The 24,324-nt window shown below is 47.3% G+C and overlaps 2 protein-coding genes across 4 annotated transcripts; one reads left to right on the top strand and one right to left on the bottom strand.

Moving 5' to 3' along the window:
• Window positions 1-928: 928 nt before the first annotated feature.
• Window positions 929-4,265, bottom strand: LOC120645365. The gene is made up of 6 exons (XM_039922157.1): window positions 4,243-4,265; window positions 3,913-4,169; window positions 3,736-3,838; window positions 2,057-2,392; window positions 1,928-1,982; window positions 929-935 (listed from the first exon to the last, which is right to left on the bottom strand). Exons 2-6 carry the CDS (start codon window positions 4,042-4,044, stop codon window positions 929-931), a joined length of 633 nt encoding a protein of 210 aa, XP_039778091.1. The 5' UTR covers window positions 4,045-4,169; window positions 4,243-4,265.
• A 2,085-nt stretch (window positions 4,266-6,350) lies between these two features.
• Window positions 6,351-15,231, top strand: LOC120643742 (CBS domain-containing protein CBSCBSPB3-like). 3 transcript variants are annotated; one of them, XM_039920213.1, is made up of 14 exons: window positions 6,351-6,593; window positions 6,680-6,839; window positions 7,325-7,457; window positions 7,959-8,132; window positions 8,537-8,615; window positions 8,711-8,824; window positions 8,913-8,979; window positions 9,071-9,176; window positions 9,260-9,318; window positions 9,407-9,516; window positions 9,587-9,714; window positions 9,804-9,886; window positions 13,685-13,774; window positions 14,529-15,231. In XM_039920213.1, the coding sequence occupies exons 1-14, from the start codon at window positions 6,430-6,432 to the stop codon at window positions 14,706-14,708; spliced, it is 1,647 nt and encodes a 548-aa protein (XP_039776147.1). In that variant the 5' UTR covers window positions 6,351-6,429; the 3' UTR covers window positions 14,709-15,231. The 3 variants fall into 3 exon arrangements, with proteins under 3 accessions (XP_039776147.1, XP_039776148.1, XP_039776149.1); XM_039920214.1 differs by lacking the exon at window positions 13,685-13,774; XM_039920215.1 differs by lacking the exon at window positions 7,959-8,132 and having other exon boundaries at window positions 6,353-6,593; window positions 14,529-14,999.
• Window positions 15,232-24,324: the final 9,093 nt, after the last annotated feature.

Genomic DNA, 24,324 nt, shown 5'->3' with positions numbered 1-24,324 from the left:
ATTCTTCAGAGTGAACTATTAGCAAAAATCTACGTACTCAGCTGCCGTGTGAATCCTGACAGGTGTATCATCGCTCATTGGTTCTGCACCTCTGCAAACTAGATGCTCTCCAGTACAAATTGTGAAACGAACTACTACTACTTATTAATGCCGAATACGCATGATGCCTTGTTCTTATCTTCTCGACGAATCAGTTTTCTAGTCATTCGTTTGTTGTGCGTGTACATATATCTTTTATAATTTTATTTTCTGTATGCGTGCTCTGATAATCAAGGTTTTAAATAGCTGGCTATAGATACCGCTATAGCTGGCTATAGATACCGCTATAGCTGGCTATAGGTGATAGGAAGAGCAGCTGCTATGGCATTTCGCCCGCTAAACGCTGTGACTACAGCTCCACCCTTAAATGTCTTAGCTGGCATTTAAAACCATGCTGATAACTAAAAATGAAGTTCCGCAGCACTCAGCAAGAGTGAGCATGAGCACGAGCATTCGCAAGAGTGAACAACACGATGTGGTGCGCATAAACTGGCCTGAATCCTGAGCTTTGGATTGGAGCCAACCAAGTGGCAGCTACAACAAGTGGCCACCTCTTGGAAAGCCTTCAACTTCAACCTGCGGCGTCAGGATCTCCCCCGCCGCGTCCGTCCGCGCACACGCGGCCGAAAGCTGCGCGTTTAGTTTCCAAAAATTTTCACCTCGAACTTTGTGCCTCTCTCTTTATATATGTGTATGGAGTACTAAATATAGTTAAATAATAAAACTAATTGCACAGTTTGGATGTACACGGCGAGATGAATTTTTTGAGCCTAATTAGTGCATGATTAGCCATAAATGCTACAGTAACCTACATGTGCTAATGATGCGTTCAAAGGCCTCAAAAGATTCACTCGCGGTTTCCAAGTGAGTTCTGAAATTAGTTTTTTAATTAATATCTGAAAAGTCATCCAGATATATGGTCAAACTGTTAATTTGAAAAATAAAATTTGGTTTAGGAAGCCCCTTGGTCGCGCATCCTTTTTAACTTTTCTCGCGCGGGAGATTCGGAATCCGGGGCAGCGCGCGAGAGGCCAGGCGCCTCCGGCCAGGCCCGTGGGCCCACGCGCGAGGAGATCCCGGCCCGGCCCGGCCCGGTGTGGGTGGCAGCCAGGGTTCAATTTCCCGACCGGACCGGCCTAACCGCCGGGCTCCGGTACCGGTTTACCGGTCCGGTTAGGCCGGTTACCGGTCGGAACCGGTCAAATGTGAATTTGAATTCAAATTTTACCGTGGTGGCGGTTCCGACCGGTATACCGGCCGGGTATACCGGTATACCGGCCGGTTTGGCCGGTATACCGGCCAGTTTTGTGTTGCGGCTCACTGCGGTATACCGACCGGTTACACCGGTATACCGGCCGGTTTGGCCGGTATACCGGTTGTTTAGAGTATTTTTTCGCCGCTTGAAAAATTGATTCCCGGTGTGAAATAAAAGGAAATTTCGACATGAGCTATGCACATTTTAATGTAAATGACCCTACCAAAGCAATGAGTTATAATTATGTATACAAATACAATAGTAATAGGGTGCATACAAATACGGAGTCATACACTTATACACATGAAATGAAAAGTTCAACGTAGAAATGGGAAGACCCCCATTTGAGATGCGGTTTGGTATTCGGCGGTGGACATCAAAGCGATACCTCGCACTCTAAGCAGCTCAGCCTTGTAGTGTTGCCAAGTTTGGCCCGTCCACGCCGATGTTGTCTGCCATTCCTGAACTAACATAGTGTAAAAATGGGGGTCTTCCCATTCGTACACCCATCTCGTCGGTGGCTGCATGCTGATGTCAGGAATGGGATAGTGAAAAGAGTGCCTCGAATCGCTGTAGGAGGAAGAAGAGTTCTGTGGACTGTCATAGTCCGTCGGTCCACCTGTTCTCCTCTGCGATTGCGGTGCTCCATGGTCGGTGTCCTGAGTAGCATGTGTGAACTGAGTTTCCCCTGCAATCAACCATATTTCATAATTAGTAGTCAATAGTCAGAAATATGTGTGTATTTATATGTGCAATATATACCTGTGAAACGAACACCACGAGCATGACCACTACCACCAGCAGCATCATCAGCACCACTACCTCCACCACCAGCATTAGGCTGAGCACCGTCACCATCATCACCATCATCGGCCGAGCTGCTATCCTCGGACTCCTGATACGGAGGACTACGCTCACCTTCGCCATCATCAGTCTCGGTGTCGCTGCTCACTGGTTTTGCTGTTCCTTTGCCTTTTCGACGCTTCGAGTCACCCTTCTTAGGCCCCTTGTGCAACTTTCTCTTCCCTAGGTGAGTGTCACCTATATTTTGACGTGCCCAATCGCTGATGGAATCATTCCCCGTAGCCTCACGTAGATCTGACACGTTTATTTGATCTCTGACAATATGGGACGGGAGAGGGATGTCGCCGTCATCATCATCCTCGTCCAGAACTGGAGCCCGGTTAGATCTACCATATTCCATCCATTCCCGCACCGGATTTTTCTCATCATAGAATGAAAGATGGGCTAGCTGGTCAATGAAATCACCTTCTTCAAGCATCAGTGGGCCGGAGACCTCCTCGAGTCGGAGACGAAGATTGTAGTTGACATAGACAAGCTTATTAAGTTTCTTGTGCGACAACCGATTGCGAACCTTTGTATGCAGCAAGGCAAAAGTACTCCAGTTCCGCTCGCATCCACTGGATGAACAACATTGTGAAACAAGCCTCATGGCAAGGTACTGCAGTTTTGGAGTACTTGATCCGAACATCATCCACCAGGACGCTGCATGTGCAACCGAGTATGTAAGCAATATTTTCGAAGAGAGAAAATAACAATTTTATACGGAACAACTCTTACATGGGGATGTCTTTGGGTCCATCGCCATCCGCATTGCCATATCACTGCTATACTCGCCAATTTTCTGCCGAAACACGTCAAGCTCCTGCAATGCCTGGACGGCGCTCTGGAGATCCGTCATGCGCTGAAATGTATCCTTAAGTCCACGAAACATTTATTGAGTTGGTTCCATCGTATAGGCATACCTCGGATTTAGGACAGCAGCTGCAAAATATAAATCACTTCAAATAAGCATTATTTCAATAGATTTTAAAAATAGACGACTGATGTGTGCTTACCTGGACCCACATACGTGCCTATGAACACATCATCCAACCTCTCGTCCACCACCTCAACATACTCTTTCAGTGTGGAAACATTTGTTCCAAAGAAAGACTTCAGCTCCTGTTTCATAGTCTGGTAGGCCATCACGACTTCGCACATGTTCGGCTTCTTGTCCTGATCAGCGAAGCGGAGGAACTTGTATATTGGTTGAACTGTGTCGATGATATATTTCAATGCATCCCACCACTCCATACTTGAAAAACTTGCATGAGTAAATTTACCATCTTCGGTATTCGCCCATTTGCTGTGTTGGAACTCAGTAGATGCCATCCACTGCATGAAACGATCACGTTTCCGATAGATGCTCTCTAGGAACATGTAGTTGGTTCCAAATCGAGTGGCATTCCACTTGACCAACTCACCACCGATTGCGTTCCTCATCATTGTATTCAACTGACCATGATTGTGTAACCAATTTGAAATTCGCTTGCACTGCTTGATGATAACACCATGTTCAGGCCTTCGAGCTATATCCTTCAACATCAAATTGACGGTGTGTGCTAGACAAGGTGTCCAAGCTATGTGGTCATACACATCACTTAGTAGTTCATTGCATGCTTTTTTGTAATTCGAGCCGTTGTCGGTGACTACGTGCACGACATTCTCCGGTCCAATCTCTTCCACCACCTTTCGAATCTCCTGCAATGGAAGACGGATTTTTTAGTAACATGACAAAACATACACAATGTGAATGGAACAGGTTGAGGGACTACCTTGAACAAATATGCAGCATTTTGAATTCTTCCAGTCGCATCAATAGACTTATGGAACCACATGACCCCATTGCAATATATCAAAAAGTTGATGACACTCATCCTCGTCGGACCAGTCCATGAATCACACATTAACGTGATGCCAAATAAGGGCCAGTCTTTCTGAAACTTTACGTACCTCGTCTTCAAGTCTTGCTCATTCTGATCAAGGTACTTGCCATCAATATCCCGTCCAGTGGGTGATGCGATACCTTCACCTGCAACCATATGAAAATCATAAGATACAAAAATGTAAGTTTATAGGTATCATTGCAATGAAAGAAAACTTACCCCACTTCTGTGTCTCCCTAACCGCGCTGATAAAGTATGGACTGTCAGCCTGTCTTCCAGGTACTCCTGCAATATGGAAAAACTTTGACCAAGCTTTACCAATAGCTTCCTTTGCGTTCTTACCCTTCTGCGTCCAGGAGCCTGTATCAATCCTTGTTTGTGTCATTCCTCTTCTCCCACCAGCTGCCAAGTTATAGTCCTCCACCACAGGACTCTCCCTCTGCGAAGTGGACTTTCGAAACATTCTCTGCATAACATTCCCCCTCGTCGAACCACTACCCCCTCCACGCTCATATGCACCTCCTCTCTGTTCCAACCCCCGTCGGAACTCTGCTTCCGCTCTCGATAGATCCATGGCACGCTGCACCTGAGCCTCCTCATCTTCTTCATCACCGGGATAGTTTCCCTCTGCTGCAGCCTTCTCCCGTCTCAACCTCTCTCGGGCCCGGTCAGCAGTTGCCTTCTTTGCCCTATCCAACTCACGCTGAAAGAAGTCCCGCACATCAGGTGGCACATTCCTGCAATGGATCACCTCTGCCCCGCGCCCAGCCAAATGTTGTTTCAATCTAGTCGCACCACCTCCTCCTTTCTGCGTACGACAATAGTTACATCGCCATCCGGGATAAAGATTTTCACCGTGTTCCCACACAACATCTCTGCTTGCCATTGTCTATCTGCATACATGCACAACAAAAATATATCATCTAATATTCTTACTCCTACCTAAGTTATAGTGTCAAAAATCATCTAATACACCTAAATTAAATCTAGCTAAAATCTACTACATAGTGCAAAAAATCATGTAATATAAATAAATCTTCCCTAAATTCTAAATATACCTAAGTCATACACCTAAATCCTAAAACAAAACATCTAAATACACCTAAATCCTAGGGGAAAAAAAACTAACCTGACCGCGGCTTACCGACGCTAATCGGCGGTTTACCGCCTCCCCATACCGGTAAACCGGCCTCCCCGGGCGGAAAACCGGACGGGACCGGTAGATCTGCTACCGGTCCGGCTTACCGGTGAGGGAGACCGGTTAGCCGGGATCTGAGAGCGGCTAACCGGCCTCGAGCGGCGGGCGGCGACTTCTGGCGGCGGACAGGAGTCAGTGAGGGGGGAGCGGGTGAGGGAGGCGCTGGTGAGGCTTCGGCTGAGGGACACGCGACGTTAAATGACCTCTGCCGCGCGATGGGCCTTAATGGGCCGCGGTTTTTTTCTTTTTCTTTTTTTATTTAACTTATAAATTCCGAAAACCATACTAAATGAACGAATTTTGGAGAAAATTTGACACCATTAGATTCATTGCACCTTGAAGTATTTTTAGGAATTTTTTGGGAATTTTTCATTTTTTTGAATTCAAATTTAAATTTTGAATTTGGACCGGTTTCATACCGGACCGAACCGGTACCGGTCCGGACCGGTTTGACCGGTAACCGGTCAAACCGGACCGGTTACCGACGGTTCGGTTAACCCTGGTGGCAGCCCGCGGCGCGTCGTGGTCAACCCATCATGAAACAGCAGCCGCTCAAAAAACCATTAATTTTTCAAAAGGAAACAGAAAAAAAAATCATTGAAACAACAACCGCTCAAAAAGAAAAAAAATCATTGGAGAAAGGCTTCGCGCGACGTTTCGCTCAGCGCCCCATCGGGTCTGACGTTATTGCGGGCAAGTCCTCTTCTGATTTCTTTTTTTTTCTGGTTGCTTCGGCTCGGTTTGCTTCCTGTTCCTTCGGTTGAATATCAACTCTTATTCTTTTTTTAGTAGTCAATTCTTATTCCTACAAAGCCCCAAATGTGCTAGAATCCGTAGTGTTTAAAATACTTTGAACGTGCACTTAGTGACCGGCGTAGACATATGGTCTGATGTTGAACGAAGCCTCCAATTTGAATACCAGAAATCTTCGAATATACCTGTTTTTGTATGAATTTGAAATCTTCTCACATTTCCTGATATTCAAACGGAGCAGTGTATTCATTTACCACGTGTTACAAAGGCTGAAAGGAAAGGCTTTGCATTTCGAAGAATGCAAGGGACCGAAATGTTAAAGCATTAAAAGGGGGCCCACAAAGAAGCCCCCACAAAAAAAAAAAGGAACCAGCGATCGTTCCCCTCCAATATTCCCGGCCGCCGCCGCTGTCGCCGCTTCCTAACCACCCCGTCGAGCATCCGCCGCCGCGGTCATGAGCCCCACCGCCGCGGTGGCACTGAATCGCCGCATGCGCAGTAAGCCGCCGTCGTTCGCGTCCTCCCGCAGGTCCAATGATCTCACCGTCGCCGCCGCCAACGGCAACGGCAACGGCTACGGCAAGTTCTCCCCCAAGCCCCGCTGCCCCAGCCACGCCGCGTAAGCTCCCTCCAAAAAGCTTCCTCCTTGCTCCGATTCTGCCTGGGCCTCAGCTCTCAACTAAGTTGCTGGGTGGGTTTCGTCAGAGGGGAGAGGACTGTCAAGAAGCTCCGGCTGTCTAAGGCGCTGACGATCCCGGACGGGACGACGGTCTCGGAGGCGTGCAAGATGATGGCGGTGAGGCGGGTCGACGCCGTGCTGCTCACCGACGCCAACGACCTGCTCTCCGGCATCTTGACGGACAAGGTATCGTGTGTTCCTTCAGTCGAATCAGTTTGCAATTTTTGGTGCTTGATTGAGGGATTATGATTGGCTGGCAACTGGTTTGGAGCTTAAAAGGTCGGACCTTTTTAGATTATCTCAATGTCATTGCATAGTAGTAGCTGCTTTGATGATTGTGCTCCACTTGGTCCCATAAAAAGCTTGCTTCTGTCTCAATCAAGTGCCATGAGACAAAACATTTCTTTAGTGTTGGTGCCTATGTGCCATTGCAACTTCAGGTTAGGACTATCCTCTTTATCTGTTCCAAATTCCATGCTTAAGTTATGGCGCCTGAAATTTGAAACTGAAGCTACTATATATGCATGCTTTTGCTGTTCTGGAGCTGAACCTTTGTGTGTTTTCATCTGTGTTTGTTTGGGACAAAAGTGAGACTAATCCAGCAGTATGTAACTACTACTAAAAGCATGCACTTTCTCTTTCCATTCTTTTCTTTTTGAACTGGGATATAGGACATAGCCACGAGGGTGATTGCCGAGGGCCTGCGTGTTGAGCAAACACTCGTCTCCAAGATCATGACAAGGAACCCTGTGTATGTCACGTCTGACACACTTGCTATTGAGGCGCTGCAGAAAATGGTCCAAGGTATATGTGATCTTCCCTTAAGTTATTGCATCCTCCCTAGTGATATTGTTTGTTTGGCCCAGATACCTTAAATAAACTAAAAAAGATTTTGAAACAAATAGAACTATGTTGTCCTTATGCACTGAGTGCTGTGAACATAACTTGAAAATTTAAAGTGGAAATAAAGGAAAATCTAAAATTTCCATGTTTATTGTTGCAGGAAGTTAAAGAAAACCTATTATTTTCTTAATGGTAGAAAGTCATTATTTGGTTCATACTTATTGCAACGATGTCTTACTTTTGCAGATTATCCTGTATCTTAGCTACTACATTAGTCTAGATGGGCGGGGCAGGTTCTAATGACAGAACTTATGTTGCTCCTGTATGTATTTTATGAAGAAAAATAGGACATTTTAATGCTGTATGTGCTAATGCTCTTTGTTTTCATGTTCTTAAATAAACTTACTTCGAGGGATATGGCACTCCTCTTGCTGAAGTTAATATAGTCTTTTCTTGTTTTAGGGAAATTTAGACACCTTCCAGTTGTGGAAAATGGTGAGGTTATTGCGATGCTAAACATTGCAAAATGCCTCTATGATGCGATATCAAGACTGGAAAGGGCAGCAGAGCAGGGAAATAATGCGCTAGCAGCTGCTGTAGAAGGGGTTGAGCGTCAATTAGGGGGCAATGTCTCATGTATGCACATTGTGTCGGTTATTGCTTTATTCCTGCATTTTCTTGTTTCTCATCAGTTGTAGTGCACAAGAAAAATTAGCTTAACACGAGAACACACATATTTTTTACCATACATTTATGTATTTTTGTGTCAGCTGTTGCTTTATTCTACTTTCTCACCATTGCATTAATGCACAAGTAAGAATAAGATGAACACGAGAACATGCATATTCTTGCCATGCACACCAACATCAGTTGCTAATACTATTGTTCCCAAGAAAAATGCTTTTAGCTTTGTGATCACTTAAAACAAAGCCTTTTATCATGAACTTGAATGTTCCAATGTATATCTATTTTTCCAACTTTTGCTCTAAACTGTTTGTTTTTAATGTACTTACCTAGCGAATAACTTTCTTTGGGTGCAGCTTCCCAAAATATTATAGAGACTCTGAGAGAACAGATGTACAAACTTTCTTTGTCAACCATTATCACGGAGAATACAAAGTATATGATCATTTTTTTCTGATTCATTGCCCTCCTGTAAATTTCTTCCAAAAGGTGATCAAAATAAGAGTTCTTAAATCCATATTTACTTGCAGAGTAGCAACAGCTTCACCTTCAGATCCTGTTTATGTAGCAACCCAGAAAATGCGTGACTTACGAGTTAATTCAGTTGTTGTTACTGCCGGAAATTCACTGCTAGGAATCTTTACGTAAGTAATCTAATTCTTGAATTTTATTAAGCATGATGTTGCCAGTTTTTAGATCTTTTCGATTTATTAATGGATACATTGATCTCAGCTCAAAGGATGTGCTTATGCGGGTTGTGGCGCAAAATCTTTCACCTGAGTTAACTCTAGTAGAAAAGGTTTCTTCTATAGAATATGATTCTTTATTTCAAAAAGGCGTTGAAGCTTGTATTCATTGTAGACTCACATTGCTGTTACATTTCGCTCCAGGTAATGACTGCACATCCCGATTGTGCTACATTAGACATGACAATCCTTGATGCACTACATATCATGCATGATGGTAAATTCTTGCATATTCCTGTTCTCGATGGAGGTAAACATTTATGCTTCTCATCCTAAAGTTTCCTCCTTTGGTATTCATATTGAGCATCCGATTTTTTTTCCCACTGTGAACAGATGGGCGGGTCGTTGCTTGCTTGGATGTTCTGCAACTTACTCATGCAGCCATTTCAATGGTCTCTCTCTATGGCCCATGCTTTCCCTCCCTTTTTTGTGTGGACTTTCCTAGTAATCTTTGTTCATGGCATATTTTTCTGTCTGAAGTTTGAAGGAGGTCCTGGGACTGCAAATGATGTGGCGAACACAATGATGCAGAAATTCTGGAACTCCGCTCTTGCTCTAGAGCCTCCAGACGAGGATTTTGATAGTCACAGGTCTTGTTAATATTTGATTTTTGTATTCCCTCTCAAATACAATGCCTACCTTAATTATTGCTTCGTGCAGTGAATTATCTTTAGTGACGCCATCAGAGGCTGGGGATGGCAGGAGCAGTATGTATCCTCCTGCTGTTGGTAATTCATTTGTCTTTAAGCTTCGGGACCAGAATGGACGTATGCATAGATTTACTTGTGGTAGGTACTTACTTTGAAGTTAGTTGAGAGGTAAGTAGATAACTGTGGTTCATTTGCTTCAGCTAAAAACTTATCTGTTCAATTTCCAGGGTATGAGAGTTTAGATGAGTTGATATCTTCTGTAATGCAAAGATTAGGCATTGGTGGTGAAAAGAGCACAGTTCAACTTTTGGTAAGCTTGACTCATTTGACATCCCTATGTTTTCAACTTTGTGTTGGCATTTATAGAGAAGAACTAGGTGTTCTGTTATGACCGGTGTCCAGTACACCAGGAGGAGGCCCATTAGTGGCTAGGCGCAGGAGATTAGATGGGTTTGGCCCAGTTATTTACCTCGTTTCTTTATAAACACTGTTAGAGGAGTCAAGGGCCTATTGGGCCTTAGCCCATTAGGGTTAATTAGTCGCTTGCTTAGGGGTCAAGTAAACCTCTCTATATAAGGAGAGGAGATGTATCAATCTAATCAAGCAAGAGCAATCATATCGCTCGGCTTCCCTTAGGGAGCCGGGAGACCCCCAAACCCTAGCCGCCATCTCGTGAACAGTACCCCGCACGGTACTGTAGCACCACGGGTACTGTAGCACGGCAGCAACCGTCACTTCTTCCTCCACGATCCTCTAAATCCCACCTGCCTCCTCCCCCTTGCGCGACCACGGCGCCCAGAAGCCGTCGGGCGCGCATCATCCTCCGTCTTCCTCCTTCCCACGCATACAACCTGCGCCCACGCCTTGGTAGGGATCCAATTCCTGTCAATCTGGTATCAGGGATCTCTGGTTCGATCATGTCTTCTTCTTCTCCGCCCACCTCTCAACCGCCGCCACCATCGCCGGCCATGACGCTGCCCCAGACGACCGGCGCCCCACCACCTCCCTCGACGGGCGCACCGCTGCCAGGTGCGCACGCGACCTCAGGGGTGCTGACCGCCCCATTGGCGACCGCCTCGATCGTCTTCACTCCAGAGCAGATGACCGCGGCGATCATGGACCTAGGGCAGGCGGTGGCGGGCATCCGGTCCTTCCTCGCCGGATCATATGCGCCGCAGCCGCCGGTGCCGCCTCCACCACCGCCTCCACAGCCTCTACCATCGCCCGCCGCCACGACGACGTACCAGTACAGGATGCCCTTCGACGGGACGGTGTCGCACCCCACGCCCACCGCGCCGCCGCCGTCCCAGGGCGTTCCCATCCAGCAGATCCAGCTGATGAATGACGTCCAGCGCCCCTACCTACGGAGGTTTGTGCTAGTCTTTTTCGACTACCTACGGAGGTTTGTGCTAGTCTTTTTCGACAACATACTCATCTACAACTCGTCGTGGGCGGAGCACCTTCAGCACGTCGCCATTGTCCTCAACGAGCTTCGGGCGCATCGTCTCCACCTTAGGCGCTCGAAGTGCTCGTTCGGGGCGACATTAGTGGCCTATCTGGGCCACGTCATCTCCAAGGACGGCGTCGCCATGGACGCCGACAAGGTTGCGGCGGTTGCTGCGTGGCCACAGCCGCGCTTCCCCCGGGGCCTCCGAGGCTTCCTGGGCTTGGCAGGCTACTACCGGAAGTTCATCCAGGGCTTCGGCGTCATCGCGGCGCCCCTGACGCGTCTTCTGCGCCGTGACGCGTTCTCCTGGGACGAGGAGGCCGAGGCGGCCTTCCAGGCACTAAAGGGCGCGCTCACCACCAGGCCCGTCCTCCAGATGCCGAACTTCGACGAGTTGTTCATGGTGGACTGCGACGCCTCCGGCGTGGGGTTTGGCGCTATCCTTCATCAAGAGGCCGGCCCCATCGCCTTCTTCAGCCGGCCGTTCGCTGCGCGCCACCTCAAACTGGCGGCCTACGAGCGGGAGCTCATCGGTCCGGTGCAGGCCGTTTGACATTGGCGCCCATATCTCTGGGGGCGCCACTTTCTAATCCGCACTGACCATTACAACTTGAAGTTTCTGTTAGACCAGCGCTTGTCGACCGTGCAGCAACACCAGTGGATCAGCAAGCTGTTCGGCTTCGACTTCGCCGTCGAGTACCGGCCGGGGCGCCTCAACACCATGGCGGACGCCTTGTCCCGCCGCGACGCCAAGGACGCGGTCGAGCTAGACAGCAGCCCGGGGGCGGCGTGCGTCCTCTCCGGGCCCTCCTTCGCATTGATCGACGACATCCGCCGTGCTACGGCGACCGCAGAAGATGCCCAGCTGCTACGCCGGCAACTGGAGGCTGGTGAGCTGTCGACGCCGTGGCGCGTCGACGACGGCCTTCTCCTGCACGGGCGCCGTCTCTTCGTCCCCGACCGCGCCGACTTGCGCCACCAGGTGCTTATGCTCGCGCACTCTACCAGCCATAAGGGCGTGCAGAAGACACTGCATCGGCTCCGCTCCGACTTCTACATTCCCGGCGATCGTGCCCTGGTCCAGGATTGGGTGCGGTCCTGCAGTACTTGTCAGCGCAACAAGACGGAGACTCTGCAGCCGGCGGGGCTGCTGCAGCCGCTGGAGGTGCCATCCCAGGTGTGGGCGGACATCTCCATGGACTTCATCGAGGGCCATTTTCCGGACTTCCAGCTCGAGGACGAGCTGTTTGCGCAGGCGGGGAGCAATGTTCTTAAGGCGTTGAGGCGAGGTGTGGCGCCCTACCTCCTCTGGACGCCTAGGCGAGGCGAGGCGACGCGACGCCACACCAACGTAAAAGCAGAATATTAGTAGTATAATTAGCAGTATAAAGGGGAAAAGAAATGAGAAAAGAAGAAAGAAAAGAGAAAAGGCCCAGGAAGAATGTAAGGCCCAGCCCACCAAATCACTACCAGCCCATAAACTACTCATCTCCTCCCGTCAGCCCACCCTCTCCCCCTACCCTATATCGTCGTGCGCCGCCACTCGCCCGCTCCTCCCTTCGCGGCCACCCCAGACGGAGCACCAGCGCCGCCAGTCCTCCTCCCTGCCGCGGCCACCCCCAGATGGAGCACCAGCGCCGCCGCTCCTCCTCCCTGCCGCGGCCACCCCCAGATGGAGCACCAGTGCCCCCGCTCCTCCCTACCGCGGCCACCCCCAGATGGAGCTATGGCGCCGCCGCTCCTCCTCCCTGCCGGACGGCGCGGAGGCGGTGCTGCCCAGGCGCAGCACTGTCGGAGACGGCAGGTACAACATCATCATGCTATCGCTGATCGGTTTTCGTCCTCTTTCTCCCTTCTCCCTCCATCCATCCCTTCCTGACATGAATTAGGCAAGGCGTCCAGGATGCCTTGGAGCCTTGGAGCGCCTCATCGCCTAGGCGACGACTAGGCGACGACTAGGCGACGCCTTAAGAACTATGGCGGGGAGAGATGTTATGACCGGTGTCCAGTACACCAGGAGGAGGCCCATTAGTGGCTAGGCGCAGGAGATTAGATGGGCTTGGCCCAGTTATTTACCTCGTTTCTTTATAAACACTGTTAGAGGAGTCAATGGCTTATTGGGCCTTAGCCCATTAGGGTTAATTAGTCGCTTGCTTAGGGGTCAAGTAAACCTCTCTATATAAGGAGAGGAGATGTATCAATCTAATCAAGCAAGAGTAATCATATCGCTCGGCTTCCCTCAGGGAGCCGGGAGACCCCCAAACCCTAGCCGACATCTCGTGAACAGTACCCCGCACGGTACTGTAGCGCCGCGGGTACTGTAGCGCGGCAGCAGCCGTCACTTCTTCCTCCACAATCCTCTCAATCCCACCTGCCTCCTCCCCCTTGCGCGACCACGACGCCCAGAAACCGTCGGGCGCGCATCATCCTCCGTCTTCCTCCTTCCCACGCCTACAACCTGCGCCCACGCCTTGGTAGGGATCCAATTCCTATCAATATACAAATTTTAGATTCACTACTGCATCTTTATGAAGAATTATGTATTTCAATTGGGTATTCTATTGTTGTCAAGCACTGCTGAATTAAACCTGTGAGCTTTTTTAGAATACTGTGTATACTACAATTGCAGCAGCTGAAATTTGATGCTGTTGTTCTATGCAGTATGAGGATGATGAAGGTGACAAGGTGCTCCTTACTACAGATTCTGATCTTGCTGGTGCTGTGCTCAATGCCAAATCATCTCGATTAAAGGTTTTTCTTTTCTCTGATGTGGATCCTTTTTGTCTGCTTAAAGTACTACCATTTGAGTGTGTATCATATACATTGGCACTTTAGATTTTGGTTTTCATGGTTAATATTAAGGTGTATCCATTACCCCGTACCAATGTTATCTAGTCGTCCGACTAATCGCGATTAGTCGAGCTTATCGGTCCAGTGACCTCTATAAGCTGAGCGATTAGTTTTCTAGTCGTCCGACTAGTCGTCACCTAATCGTGATTAGTCGGGCCGATCAGGTAGGAAAACGATCAGACTCACGATTGTTTTCTCGGTTGTTTGAGTTATGGGCTTCGGCCGGTGGTAGGCTAGCGAGGTGGCCCATTAGGTTTGAGTTATGCTTGCTTTATATTAAGTTATATATAGCATATATATATATCATATCCGTCCTGGTACACATAGGACGACTATACAGACGACTAGGACCGACTTGGCTCGACTAATCAGCCTGATCGACGACTAATCGTGACTAGTCGCCTTATCGGTCCCATGGCGACTAGGTCCGACTAGACGATTGAAAACATTGCCCCGTACAGAACAATATTGATGTCATGTATGTGCAACAATAAAATATTATTTACGCATTTATTTTAGTATGATGAATTGCCCTGGACAAATCAAGCCCAACTCAGTTGGAGTCTGGAAAAATTTGCCAGGCGGCTTATTAATAGTCTTGTTGGCATTTGTTTACCCCATTGCCTCATTGATAGAGTGAAAATTGTAATTTCAGACTTTGAAGTTGCATATTGACGACTCTGATTCCAAAAACAAAGTAGCAGCACAACAATTGTCAGAGCTAGAACCATCCCACGGAATTGAGTTGATGGATGTTCATTATGGTCTGATGGCTTGTGGAATTGCTCTAACAGGAGTAGCCATGATGGTTTTCTTGAGACACTCCACAGTCTAAATTTTTCAAGGGGAATGTATAATTTTGTATTTATATATACAGCTAATATGTATAGATGGGTGGCACGCCTTGGCTCATTGAGAAGGCTAAGAATGAAGAAAACAAGGGTCATCAATGGTGCACTGAGTTCATTTGTGGCCCAAAAGGAATCAGCTGACTGTCAAGTTCTCCAATTGGCTCAGTGCAGTGGTGGGAAGGAAGCCTGTACAACTTGAATCCGGTGACATCTCGAGTAATCTTTGTAACTATGTATATGCATGTAAGAAAATAAAGACTGAATCTCTCCTCTGTGTGGGTGGGTTGGGTTACATCCCATGGTTGAGGTACCCTTTTTCCCATGGGAATTTGCATTTTTCACGGGTTTGATGAAACCTGTGATTTTTACAGTTTGTTTTTATATCACCACCAATTTGGCGGTGATGCTGCAAGTAATCACTTGTAGCGTGCTGTATAACCATGTACATATGCATCTGTGGGTACGAAACCAGTAATGAATGTCTCCTATGTTGACATGTTGTGTTCTGATCCCAATCTTTATAAATTTCGGAGTCCAGGGAGCAACATCGTTGTTTTTTCTTTTCATGCACATGACAGGCAGTGAAAATTAATTGTTGGCTCAGGATCTCTGAACTTGATGTGCAGAGTTGCTTTGATTAAAGGGTTTCCATGTTGGCCATAACTGGTAATGCAATCCTAGTTGCAACAGAACAACAGGCCCCATGCTTTTGAGGAAGGGGACATGGGGACTCAAAGAACCTGCTTGCTTGCTTGGTGAGCTTGCATGTTTGTGCTAGAATTACCGATCCACTCTGAAGATCACATGCTACAGCCGATTGCACTTGCACTGGAGCCTGAAAGTGCCAATGACAGAAAAAAAAAACTTATGACTGAGGATCACAAGCACTGTTTGTTTGGACTGGCCAACAGGATGTGTTCTGTTGTGCTATTCACCGTGGCCTGAGAGAGAGCTGTGCAAAGGATGCTATCTACTGCCCTAGTGGCGGACAAGATTGGAAGGCTAGGCTCCCTTTCTATTTTTACCCACTATATGGTCCACAACACTGGTGCGTTTTGCTGCACATTGCCGGCTGAAAGTTGAGGCCCCATGAATCAAAGGGCATTTTTACACAAGCTGTAGCGTAAAAATCGCCGTGCATAGAAGAAGAATGTGTTTTATTTGGGAATGACAATATTGAATTGGCATGAAGTTATTTCTAACCATCTATCTTAGAGACCATCAACGTATTGAGACTCGAACTCGGGTGAGTAGATATAAAAAAATGATCCATGGCAAGAATGAAAAAGAAAAAGCTCAATTGTCACCCTATGTTTTGTTATATGTGGATTGCAATGCAGTTTTTTTTTTACCGATTCACTCCCCATTCCCCCAGCCTTGACAAAATGACAAGGCTAGTTTTTTTTAAATAAAAAACGTGCTAAAGCACGGTCGCGAAAAAAAGAGTGACAAGGCTAGTCCCAGGGCAGCAACTCCCAGTCACATGAGTCAAGTGTAGTGCCGTATGCACGTACAGACTACTATGCGTGGACTGTGTGTCGTCAATAATTATTATTACTCCAGGATGTGCAATAATTAAGTAATGCACGTACCCTGTGTAATCTTTATGTAATGTACAATAAAAAGTGAGGAGGTATGTACAATAGTACCCGTACTGTACAGGTACAGCTTTGTTTTGGGAACAAAAATAACCCCACATACATGTAGAAAGAAATGGCATTGGCATTGACCATTGAGTGATACATGTACATGCGACTCCACTCAGTTTGACACTACCGTGGGTTCATAAATTTTTATGCCGCTTTTGGGTACATATTTTTTTCTGAAGGAAACAGTACTTTATGGTATTACTATAATTTTATTTGACGATATTAAATGAAACCATTCAGAACCCTGAAAATGTGAAAATTCCACAATATCACATAAAAAAATAGAAAGCCTGAAGCTCGAAAGTTGGGTATGAATTTCAAAATCATCTGTTGAGATACATATATACATTCTACTGGAAGCTGACCCGGACTTCCATCAAGGATGCATGCCTCGGATGCAGATTTAGTGACATTGTCCCATGACATTCCCTGTGATATTGAGTCACTGACGTGTGGGACTCACACTTGGGTCCCACACGTCAGTGACTCAATGTCACAGGAAATATCACGGGACGATGTCACTGAATCTCAGTCCTCGCTTGTAGCCCTCCAAAGTTCCTGCCCCTACCAGTATCCAATGCTGAAAAATTTCGTTGGTTTAATTTTGCCTAGCAACAAAATGAGTAAACTACACAATTACCCTTTTCTTATGGTATGGATCAATGCACCTATTACCTCGAAGTTCGAAATTTGGATTTCTCTTTGATCTAGAGTATTGTGCAAGCTACCTTAGCTTCTACATGAAACAAAACGGCACAGATACCTATTGTAAGCAACAAGGAACATCGATCCTGTCCATCAAACAACGGGATGCTTAGTGATGCAGCCAACGCAGCTGAATCCACAGCCCCTGCACCTCATCGGGTTCCACCATGCAGCTGAAGAAACACTGCAGGTTGCAGTATAAAAAACAAATAAGTCTTCAGAAGAACAAATTCTAGCTACTTCAATGCTAAATGTCAAATTTTTATTGTTGAGATTTAAATTCCTCTTGCTGGATTGCTCAGCTGCATTTCTCCCTCAGTATTAATTTCTGTACTACTTATGTTTTGGTTAAATTGGTTCAATGTATGATCTATTATCTTGAAAGGAAACAAGTCAACATAGATATTGCTTTTAGTTCGTAGAAAAAAAGGATAATTATTTCCATCAGTCAACAATAATAGCTAGGGCTTGGAAAATCATTCTTTTTTTGCCTTTTCCTTTTTAAAATTAAATATAAAAGATATAGAATGGATTTTCCCATATATTAATGTATACTCCCTCCATACTAAAAAAAATATCGTTTTGGACAAAGTTTGGGTCAAACATTGAGAATATAAATCATAAAAATAACTTTTAAGTTGTTGAGGTTCAAAATACAAAAACCATATGAATAGATTTGTCTTGAAAAATACTTTCATAAAAGTATAAATATAAAACTTTGTGATAAATATTTTTATAAAAATAAGAAGTCAAGTTAAGCTTTGGAGACCGCGTCGCTGTCCAAAATCACATTTTTTCGAGTATGGAGGGAGTACAATATTAACCAGCGGTGGGCACTTGCCCGTTCTATTTCCTAAAATTCATCATTCTAAAAGTAGATTTTTTTTTGTTTTCATATGAACATTCTTTGCTTTGACATTTCCTTGAGTAGAAATTTGCCCATCATATGTCATGACTAAATGTATTGTTTTGGTTTAACATCTCCATAAATTTGTCCACTAAATGACTCCATTTTCTTAAAAAAAAAGTTACCAATCTAAGACTATTGACGAAGCTACTCAAGATGTCATACGATTCGCATAGGTAACTTGAATACTTTAGTTAGTTCTTATACTTTACGTTCGGACAGATAAGCTAGTTGTTTTTAGCTTGACTATGTGGTCAAATTAAAATAAAATATTGAGAGAGATCAGCTATATAGTACTCCCTCAGTCCCGATTTAAGAGTCACTCGGAAATCGGAATTCCCTCACAGGCACTCTTTCCTAGCTACAGTTAAAGCGGGACGGAGGGAGTACTTATATTAGGGTAAGATAAGGGAATGCGGAAACCTAGATATAGGTGATCATAATTATAAGACTGATCTGGCAAATTATGATTCCTACTCCATACATCCACTATATATATGTGATACTTCATCATATGATTGAGTTTTGTGAAATATCACTACCTAAGCCCTATTTGGGAGAGAGCCCTCTCCTAGATTCTTACAAGATTTGGAGTTTATACATGTACTTAAATATTTGTTTTCAGTACAAAACAGGAAAAAAATAGTTCGCTCAAACACCTCAATTTACCTTTAGCTTTAGCTTCAAATTAATCGGCACCAAAAACTTCTGAAGTTGGAACTTTGATAGGATCGTTCGAGAAACTCAACCCTATGAACTCACTTTTTTCCCATTCTTTTTTTGTTTCAATCTGAACACTGGAGACACTCCATCTTACATTCTTGCCTCAGCAGGCGGCAGATCAAAACCTTGCAAGAGAACAAAATTCAGATCTGCCGACAACCCATGAACAAGACATGCAATCCTTTTGTCTTTGAAAACAACAAGACAAATGGTACGTACCAAGGCAACAGGCAAGGCAAGGCCAGTGTAAACAGGTAAACTGTCAATTTTAAGGTGCTCACCTTCCCATGCTGCATGCCTTTCACCTTTACTTTATCCGTTCTCGCTTGCTCCTCATTTCCTCAGGTTTTGCATTTGTGTCCCCATTAAAGAGGTGAGGTGTCTGCCTCTAATGGGTTGCATGTAATGCAAGTGAAGGTTTTGTGTAAGCTTTTTGATATAGATGTAATGGCCCAGCAGCTAGATAGTATGGAATCTCATGATGGATTCTTTAGTTTTATCTCGAGCAACCGCTGCCGTTTTCTGATGAGTAACTTGAAAGGCAATCCTCAGATTACTGCGATGATTCGCTTCCTGATTGTTTTGTAAGTATTCATTGCACTCTATCTTAACATGGATTTTGGTCAGAACTTCACTTGATTCGCTTTGTAATGATGATGAACATGTATGTGAGAACCGCCCAATTTGATACTATTTTAAACGAACCGCCGGTCATTATCACCCAGATGAGAGTTAACACGTGCTTGCCGTAGAACGTGCCACGTGTTATCCCACATCTAGAGACACGAATAACCGACACGTCATTCATTCAAAATAATATCAAATCCGGTAGTCCCGGTATGTGCTCCAACATACGCCCAGAATCAGCATATGCACATACCGTATACAATCGATTACATAGCCAACAATCCACAAAGAGCAGTTATATAAAACCAGAGTTCGAAACTTAATATTACAAGTTCAATATAGGTGGGTTTCTAGCTTCACTTTACAAGCCTTGGGCTCACGCGAGTCATATTAAACAGAGACTTAGAGCTTATTGAAAATACATGCTCTCCCGAAGCTCAGCCACGATAAAACTTACTTAAGATGATGATGCCTTGCTCAAGGACATCACCACAGCAGCAACAGCCTACTCTTCCCCCGCATTAGGATCAGCGGGGTAGAAATGGCCGAACACCACTTCTGGCTCACCTGCAACTAGGTTTAGAAGCAACCTGAGTACAAAGGTACTCGCAAGGCTTACGCGATTATATAGATAAGGATCATGCAAGGCTTAAGTAAAAGCTTTAAAGTTAAGTAATTATTGCATAAGCATGAGCTCTCTAAACTATCACCTAGCAAACTTAATTAATCTTGCCCAACCCCCAGAATTTTAGTTGATTAAGGGAGTAACATAATATATCTAACAAATCCTCCACATGACATGAAACCAAAGTCAACAATACCGAAACTCTCTATGAAGAATTCGACGAACCAAGAGCTTGCTCATATCCGAGAGCGCGGCAATTCGAATTGATTAAATCCTTGCAAGGGTGTACTACTTTACCCACACGACGCGAGGACCATGCGACTCACCCAACCGATCACGCCGGGCAAGGGGGGTACTCACGTCAACCGTTCCCAACAAGGCTCGACCGTTGAGGGTACGCCCAGCTTGCGCGTGGAGACTTAGTTCCACCGAGGACATCTCTAAATTTTCCTACACATAATTCCACTCGGGGACCTGCTAAGCCTCCCTGCATAGCCCGTTGGCCACGCATCTGGGACCGGGCCCCAATGATCAAGTCAAAGAAGGTATTTGGCTCATCCGTTCCATTATATTGGATATGTGGTAGCACGGAAAGGTGCTCAAGCCCGATGGCATCAACTCGGTCCTTAATCGATCCAAGCGGACTATGCCCATGTGACTTCATTCTCGAGGCCCTACTATTCCGCTCGAATCTCGATACTACCAAACTCATACCACTAAACAAAACCAGTGCGATCAAGGGTAACCAGTAAGTGATCCTCCAGACTATTCCTGTCTAGCGAGCAAAAGAAGTACTCTAAGCCGGGCTAAGCATCTAGTCAGATTAAGTTATTACTGACTAACAAGTGACAAGGACATGGTTAACAATTCAAGGAAGATAATGCAGGAAATTAGGTATAAGAATGCAATACATACATACTATATATAACCCCACATTACCCGGTGAGATAACTATTTAAGTCAGATTAAATACGAGCAAGGATTTATGCTTAGCTGCTTGCCTTGGTTAGCTTCGGACTCGACCACGTACGGAACTCCAGGTTCAGGCTCGACGGGCTTAGTGGGCTCCACGGGTTCGTTCTCCGACGGTTCGGTCACTAAAATGCATGAATGCGATGCAAGAGTTAAGAAATGAACTAAACAGCAAGCTTAAATCATGAATTAAAATAAACATACAGAGGATGATGCAAGGGACTCATGAAAATTAGTTTTGCAGCAAAAAAATTATCCTATAAGTAAACAAAAATAGATCACTATTCAGCTACTCTAAGCGAGATAAATCAGGAAAGGCATGCAAACTCAACTAAACAAATCCAAGAAAATTATCCTAGAAACTAGGCAGGAACATAAGGCTAACAAAACTGGTTTTACTATTTTCTCACTTTCCAGCAAAAAATTCTATATTAAACCATTTTCAGATAAAGTATAGGAAACCAAGCTCAAACTTTGATAAACAACAAGGAAGCATGGGAATAAGTTACACTACTAAAAACTACACCTCACAAGGAGTCTAACAAAATTTAGTTTGGAATTTTTAGAGCAGAGCACAAATAAATAAGCATTAAACTCACTTTTGCAAGATAAAACTATAAATACATTTACAGCAAAGTAACATGCAAAACAATATTTTTCCTAAGTATATCTCAGCTAGAGGAATCCAACAAAACAAGTTTCATAATTTTTGGAGCTATACACGAATTTATACAAATTTTGCAAGATTGCTACACAAAGAAAACACTGGAAAAATGCTGGGGGCACCCACAACCGGCCAGCCCAGCGGCTGACAAGCCGGGCCCACAGGCCAGGGCTCACCAGGCCGAGTCAAGGCCACCCCGGGGCCTTGACCCGCGGCGGGGCGCGGCCAGGGCGCGCTGGGCGCGGCCACGGCGTCGCGCGCACGCGTCGCGCGCGGCGACGGCGAGCGGCGGCGGCGCGAAGCGGAGCCGAAGCGGGGCAGGGGAGGCGCGCATGGGGCGGAGGGGATGGCGGCGAGGCTCACCGGCGGTGGCGCAGGCGAGGAACGGCAACGGCCGGGCGGCGCGACGGCGCTAGGCGGCGGCGGACCGAGGCATTCGCCGGCGGCACTGCAGGGGAGGGAATGAGGCCGGGTGAGGGACGAAATCAGTTGAGGATGGGGCGGGCTAGGTGGCGCGCGCGCTAAATCGTGGAGGGCTTCACCGGCGGCGGCGAATCGCGGCGGCCGGCTGAGCTCGGAGCGGCGGCAATGGAGGGAGGAGGGAGCTAGGGTTTGCGGGGAGAAAGGAGGATGAGGCCGCGGCGTTGTCGTGGAGGATAAGGGCGAGCAGAGATCGAGCGTGGCACGGAAGTCGAGATTGGCTGGCACGTGGCGCGAGGATGGACGCCGGCGACGACGCGTGCGGCGCGCGGCGCCGAACAGAGCAGGGGAAGGGAAAGGGTGGCTGACAGGTGGGCCCGACGGGATTTTTTTCTTTTCCTTTTTTTTTCTTTGGGCTGTGACAATGTATGCCTAATGATGCTTCACTTATTGAACCATGGTGGGGGGAAAATGGTGGTGAGCTGATTTCTTTTTTTTTGTCCATGGTGTCTTTCATAAAAAGCATGTATTTAACAGTAAAATAATACAATCTGAGGTATACTAGAATCATGCCCTCTGTACTCTGCTCAGCAACAAAACATGTAGGTGCAACAAATCACCAGATCTGTCCTGTAAATTCAGCTTTTTTAGGTGAGTTGCTTTTGCCTTTTGGGTAATGACCTGGTGCCAAGAAATTCAAGGAGTGGTTTGATGTTTTATGGATACAATTCCTAGTTGGGATGGGCATGGGCATGGGCATGGCAGCTGCTGAGTGAATGAGTGAGGCCGTGTTTAGATCCATTTAGTTTGAATTTTGAAAGTGCATCTTTTCATATTTGAAGTATTAAACATAGACTAATCACAAAACTAATTACAGAACTCGTATGTAAACTACGAGACGAATCTAATGAGTCTAATTAATCTATCATTAGAGCATGTTACTGTAGCTTTAATGTAGCAATTTAGTGTCTAATCACGGCCTAATTAGGTTCATTAGATTCGTCTCGCGATTTACAGTCTATTTGTGTAATGCAATTTTTTTTCCGACTACATTTAATACATCACGCAGGCGATTTGTAAAATTTTTGAAATTTTGAAAAATGAATCTAAACACAGCCTGAGCTTAAGTGATAAAAGGTCGCAGGCCCACATCGCACAAGAGGAGGCCATAGCTTCAGATGGGGCCTGTGGCACCGGCACACTAACAAACCACCCGGGGATTGCAACGCCTACGTGCTAATTGCTTGAATGCCTGTGTACCAGAGGGCTAGTACTGCTGAGGCTGCCCGCACTGGGCTCTGTAAACGCGCAGTGCAGTATGCATTTGGAGTACATTTTGCTGCAGCGGGGTACTGGGCCCGCTCCATTTCTAGCGCGGTCCAGAAGCTCTGTACAGGCAGACGTGGCGTGGGACCCGCCTCGGACCGTTCCTCCCCCGCCACCGCGCCGCACCCCGCCCTCCTCCGCGACGCGCAGCGCCGCCGTCATGCTCCGCGCAGGCTGCTGCTGTTGCCGCTGCCGCCGCCCCGCGAGCACGCCGCCGCACCTCGCGCGCCCCGCCACCCCGCGGGCATGCCGCCGCTCTGCGCGCGCCCCACCGTCCCACGCCTTCGCCTCGCCTTCGCCTCGCTGGGCCGCCGCCGCCGCCGGGGAGGAAGGGCGCCGGTGGGGAGGGAGGCCGCACCTGCCGCCCCGGCGAGCTCGAGGAGCAGCAGGGCACCATGGCTTCTGCGCCGCCACCGCTGCCGCTCTGCCCGCAGGGCTTGGCCGCGACGTTTTGCATCCCGTGCTCGCGCCGGCGCCGCCGGCTGCCAAGATCTGCCGTGCCCCGCTGCGTGCGGGCCGCCGTCCCACGCGGGCCTCCACCGGCGCCGGCGCCGCGCGAGCTCCCCTGCCCCGCCTCTCTCCCTTCGCCTCGCCGCGCCGCTCTTCCTCCTCCTCCTTCCCTTGCTGCCCCACTGTGGCTCCGGTCCTGTGCCCCCGCGGGGCTTGCGGCAAGCTCGAGCAGGGAGCGGGCGCCTCGCCGCCACTCCACCCCGCCGGGGCCGCTGGTCGGGCGCGGCGCCGCTGCGCCCCGCCGCAGCTCGGCCGCGAGGTGGCCGCCATGGCCCCATGAGGAAGGGAGTGAGGCGCCGTGTTGAGATGAAGAAGAAGGGAGGACGCCGCGCGGCAGGGGCCGTCTCCGCGGCCGGCCGGGCGCGCCAGGGGCCTGCTCCGCCGCGAGCGCGGGCGCAGATGGCGGCGGGGGAGGAGGAGAGAGTGAGAATGGGAGGTGGCCGGCAGTGGCGGAGGGTGAGATGAGGGATGG

The sequence above is a fragment of the Panicum virgatum genome, chromosome 8K (assembly GCF_016808335.1).
Source record: "Panicum virgatum strain AP13 chromosome 8K, P.virgatum_v5, whole genome shotgun sequence".
In the NCBI taxonomy this organism is placed as follows: Eukaryota; Viridiplantae; Streptophyta; class Magnoliopsida; order Poales; family Poaceae; genus Panicum; species Panicum virgatum.
The sequence above is the reverse complement of the archived record's forward strand: the minus strand, read 5'-3'. Positions and strand labels throughout refer to the sequence as shown.

Bases quoted from the DNA above. Each gene is read 5' to 3' on its own strand.
- LOC120643742 (XM_039920213.1), top strand. From the start codon at position 6,430: ATGAGCCCCACCGCCGCGGTGGCACTGAATCGCCGCATGCGCAGTAAG. The intron at 8,616-8,710 runs GTATATGATCAT...ATTTACTTGCAG, and splicing joins ATTATCACGGAGAATACAAA to AGTAGCAACAGCTTCACCTT. The intron at 9,319-9,406 runs GTCTCTCTCTAT...TTCTGTCTGAAG, and splicing joins CTCATGCAGCCATTTCAATG to TTTGAAGGAGGTCCTGGGAC.
- LOC120645365 (XM_039922157.1), bottom strand. From the start codon at position 4,044: ATGTGTGATTCATGGACTGGTCCGACGAGGATGAGTGTCATCAACTTT. The intron at 3,839-3,912 runs GTAGTCCCTCAA...CTTCCATTGCAG, and splicing joins ATGCTGCATATTTGTTCAAG to GAGATTCGAAAGGTGGTGGA. The intron at 2,393-3,735 runs ATGTGTATGACC...TAAACGTGTCAG, and splicing joins ATGCAATGAACTACTAAGTG to ATCTACGTGAGGCTACGGGG.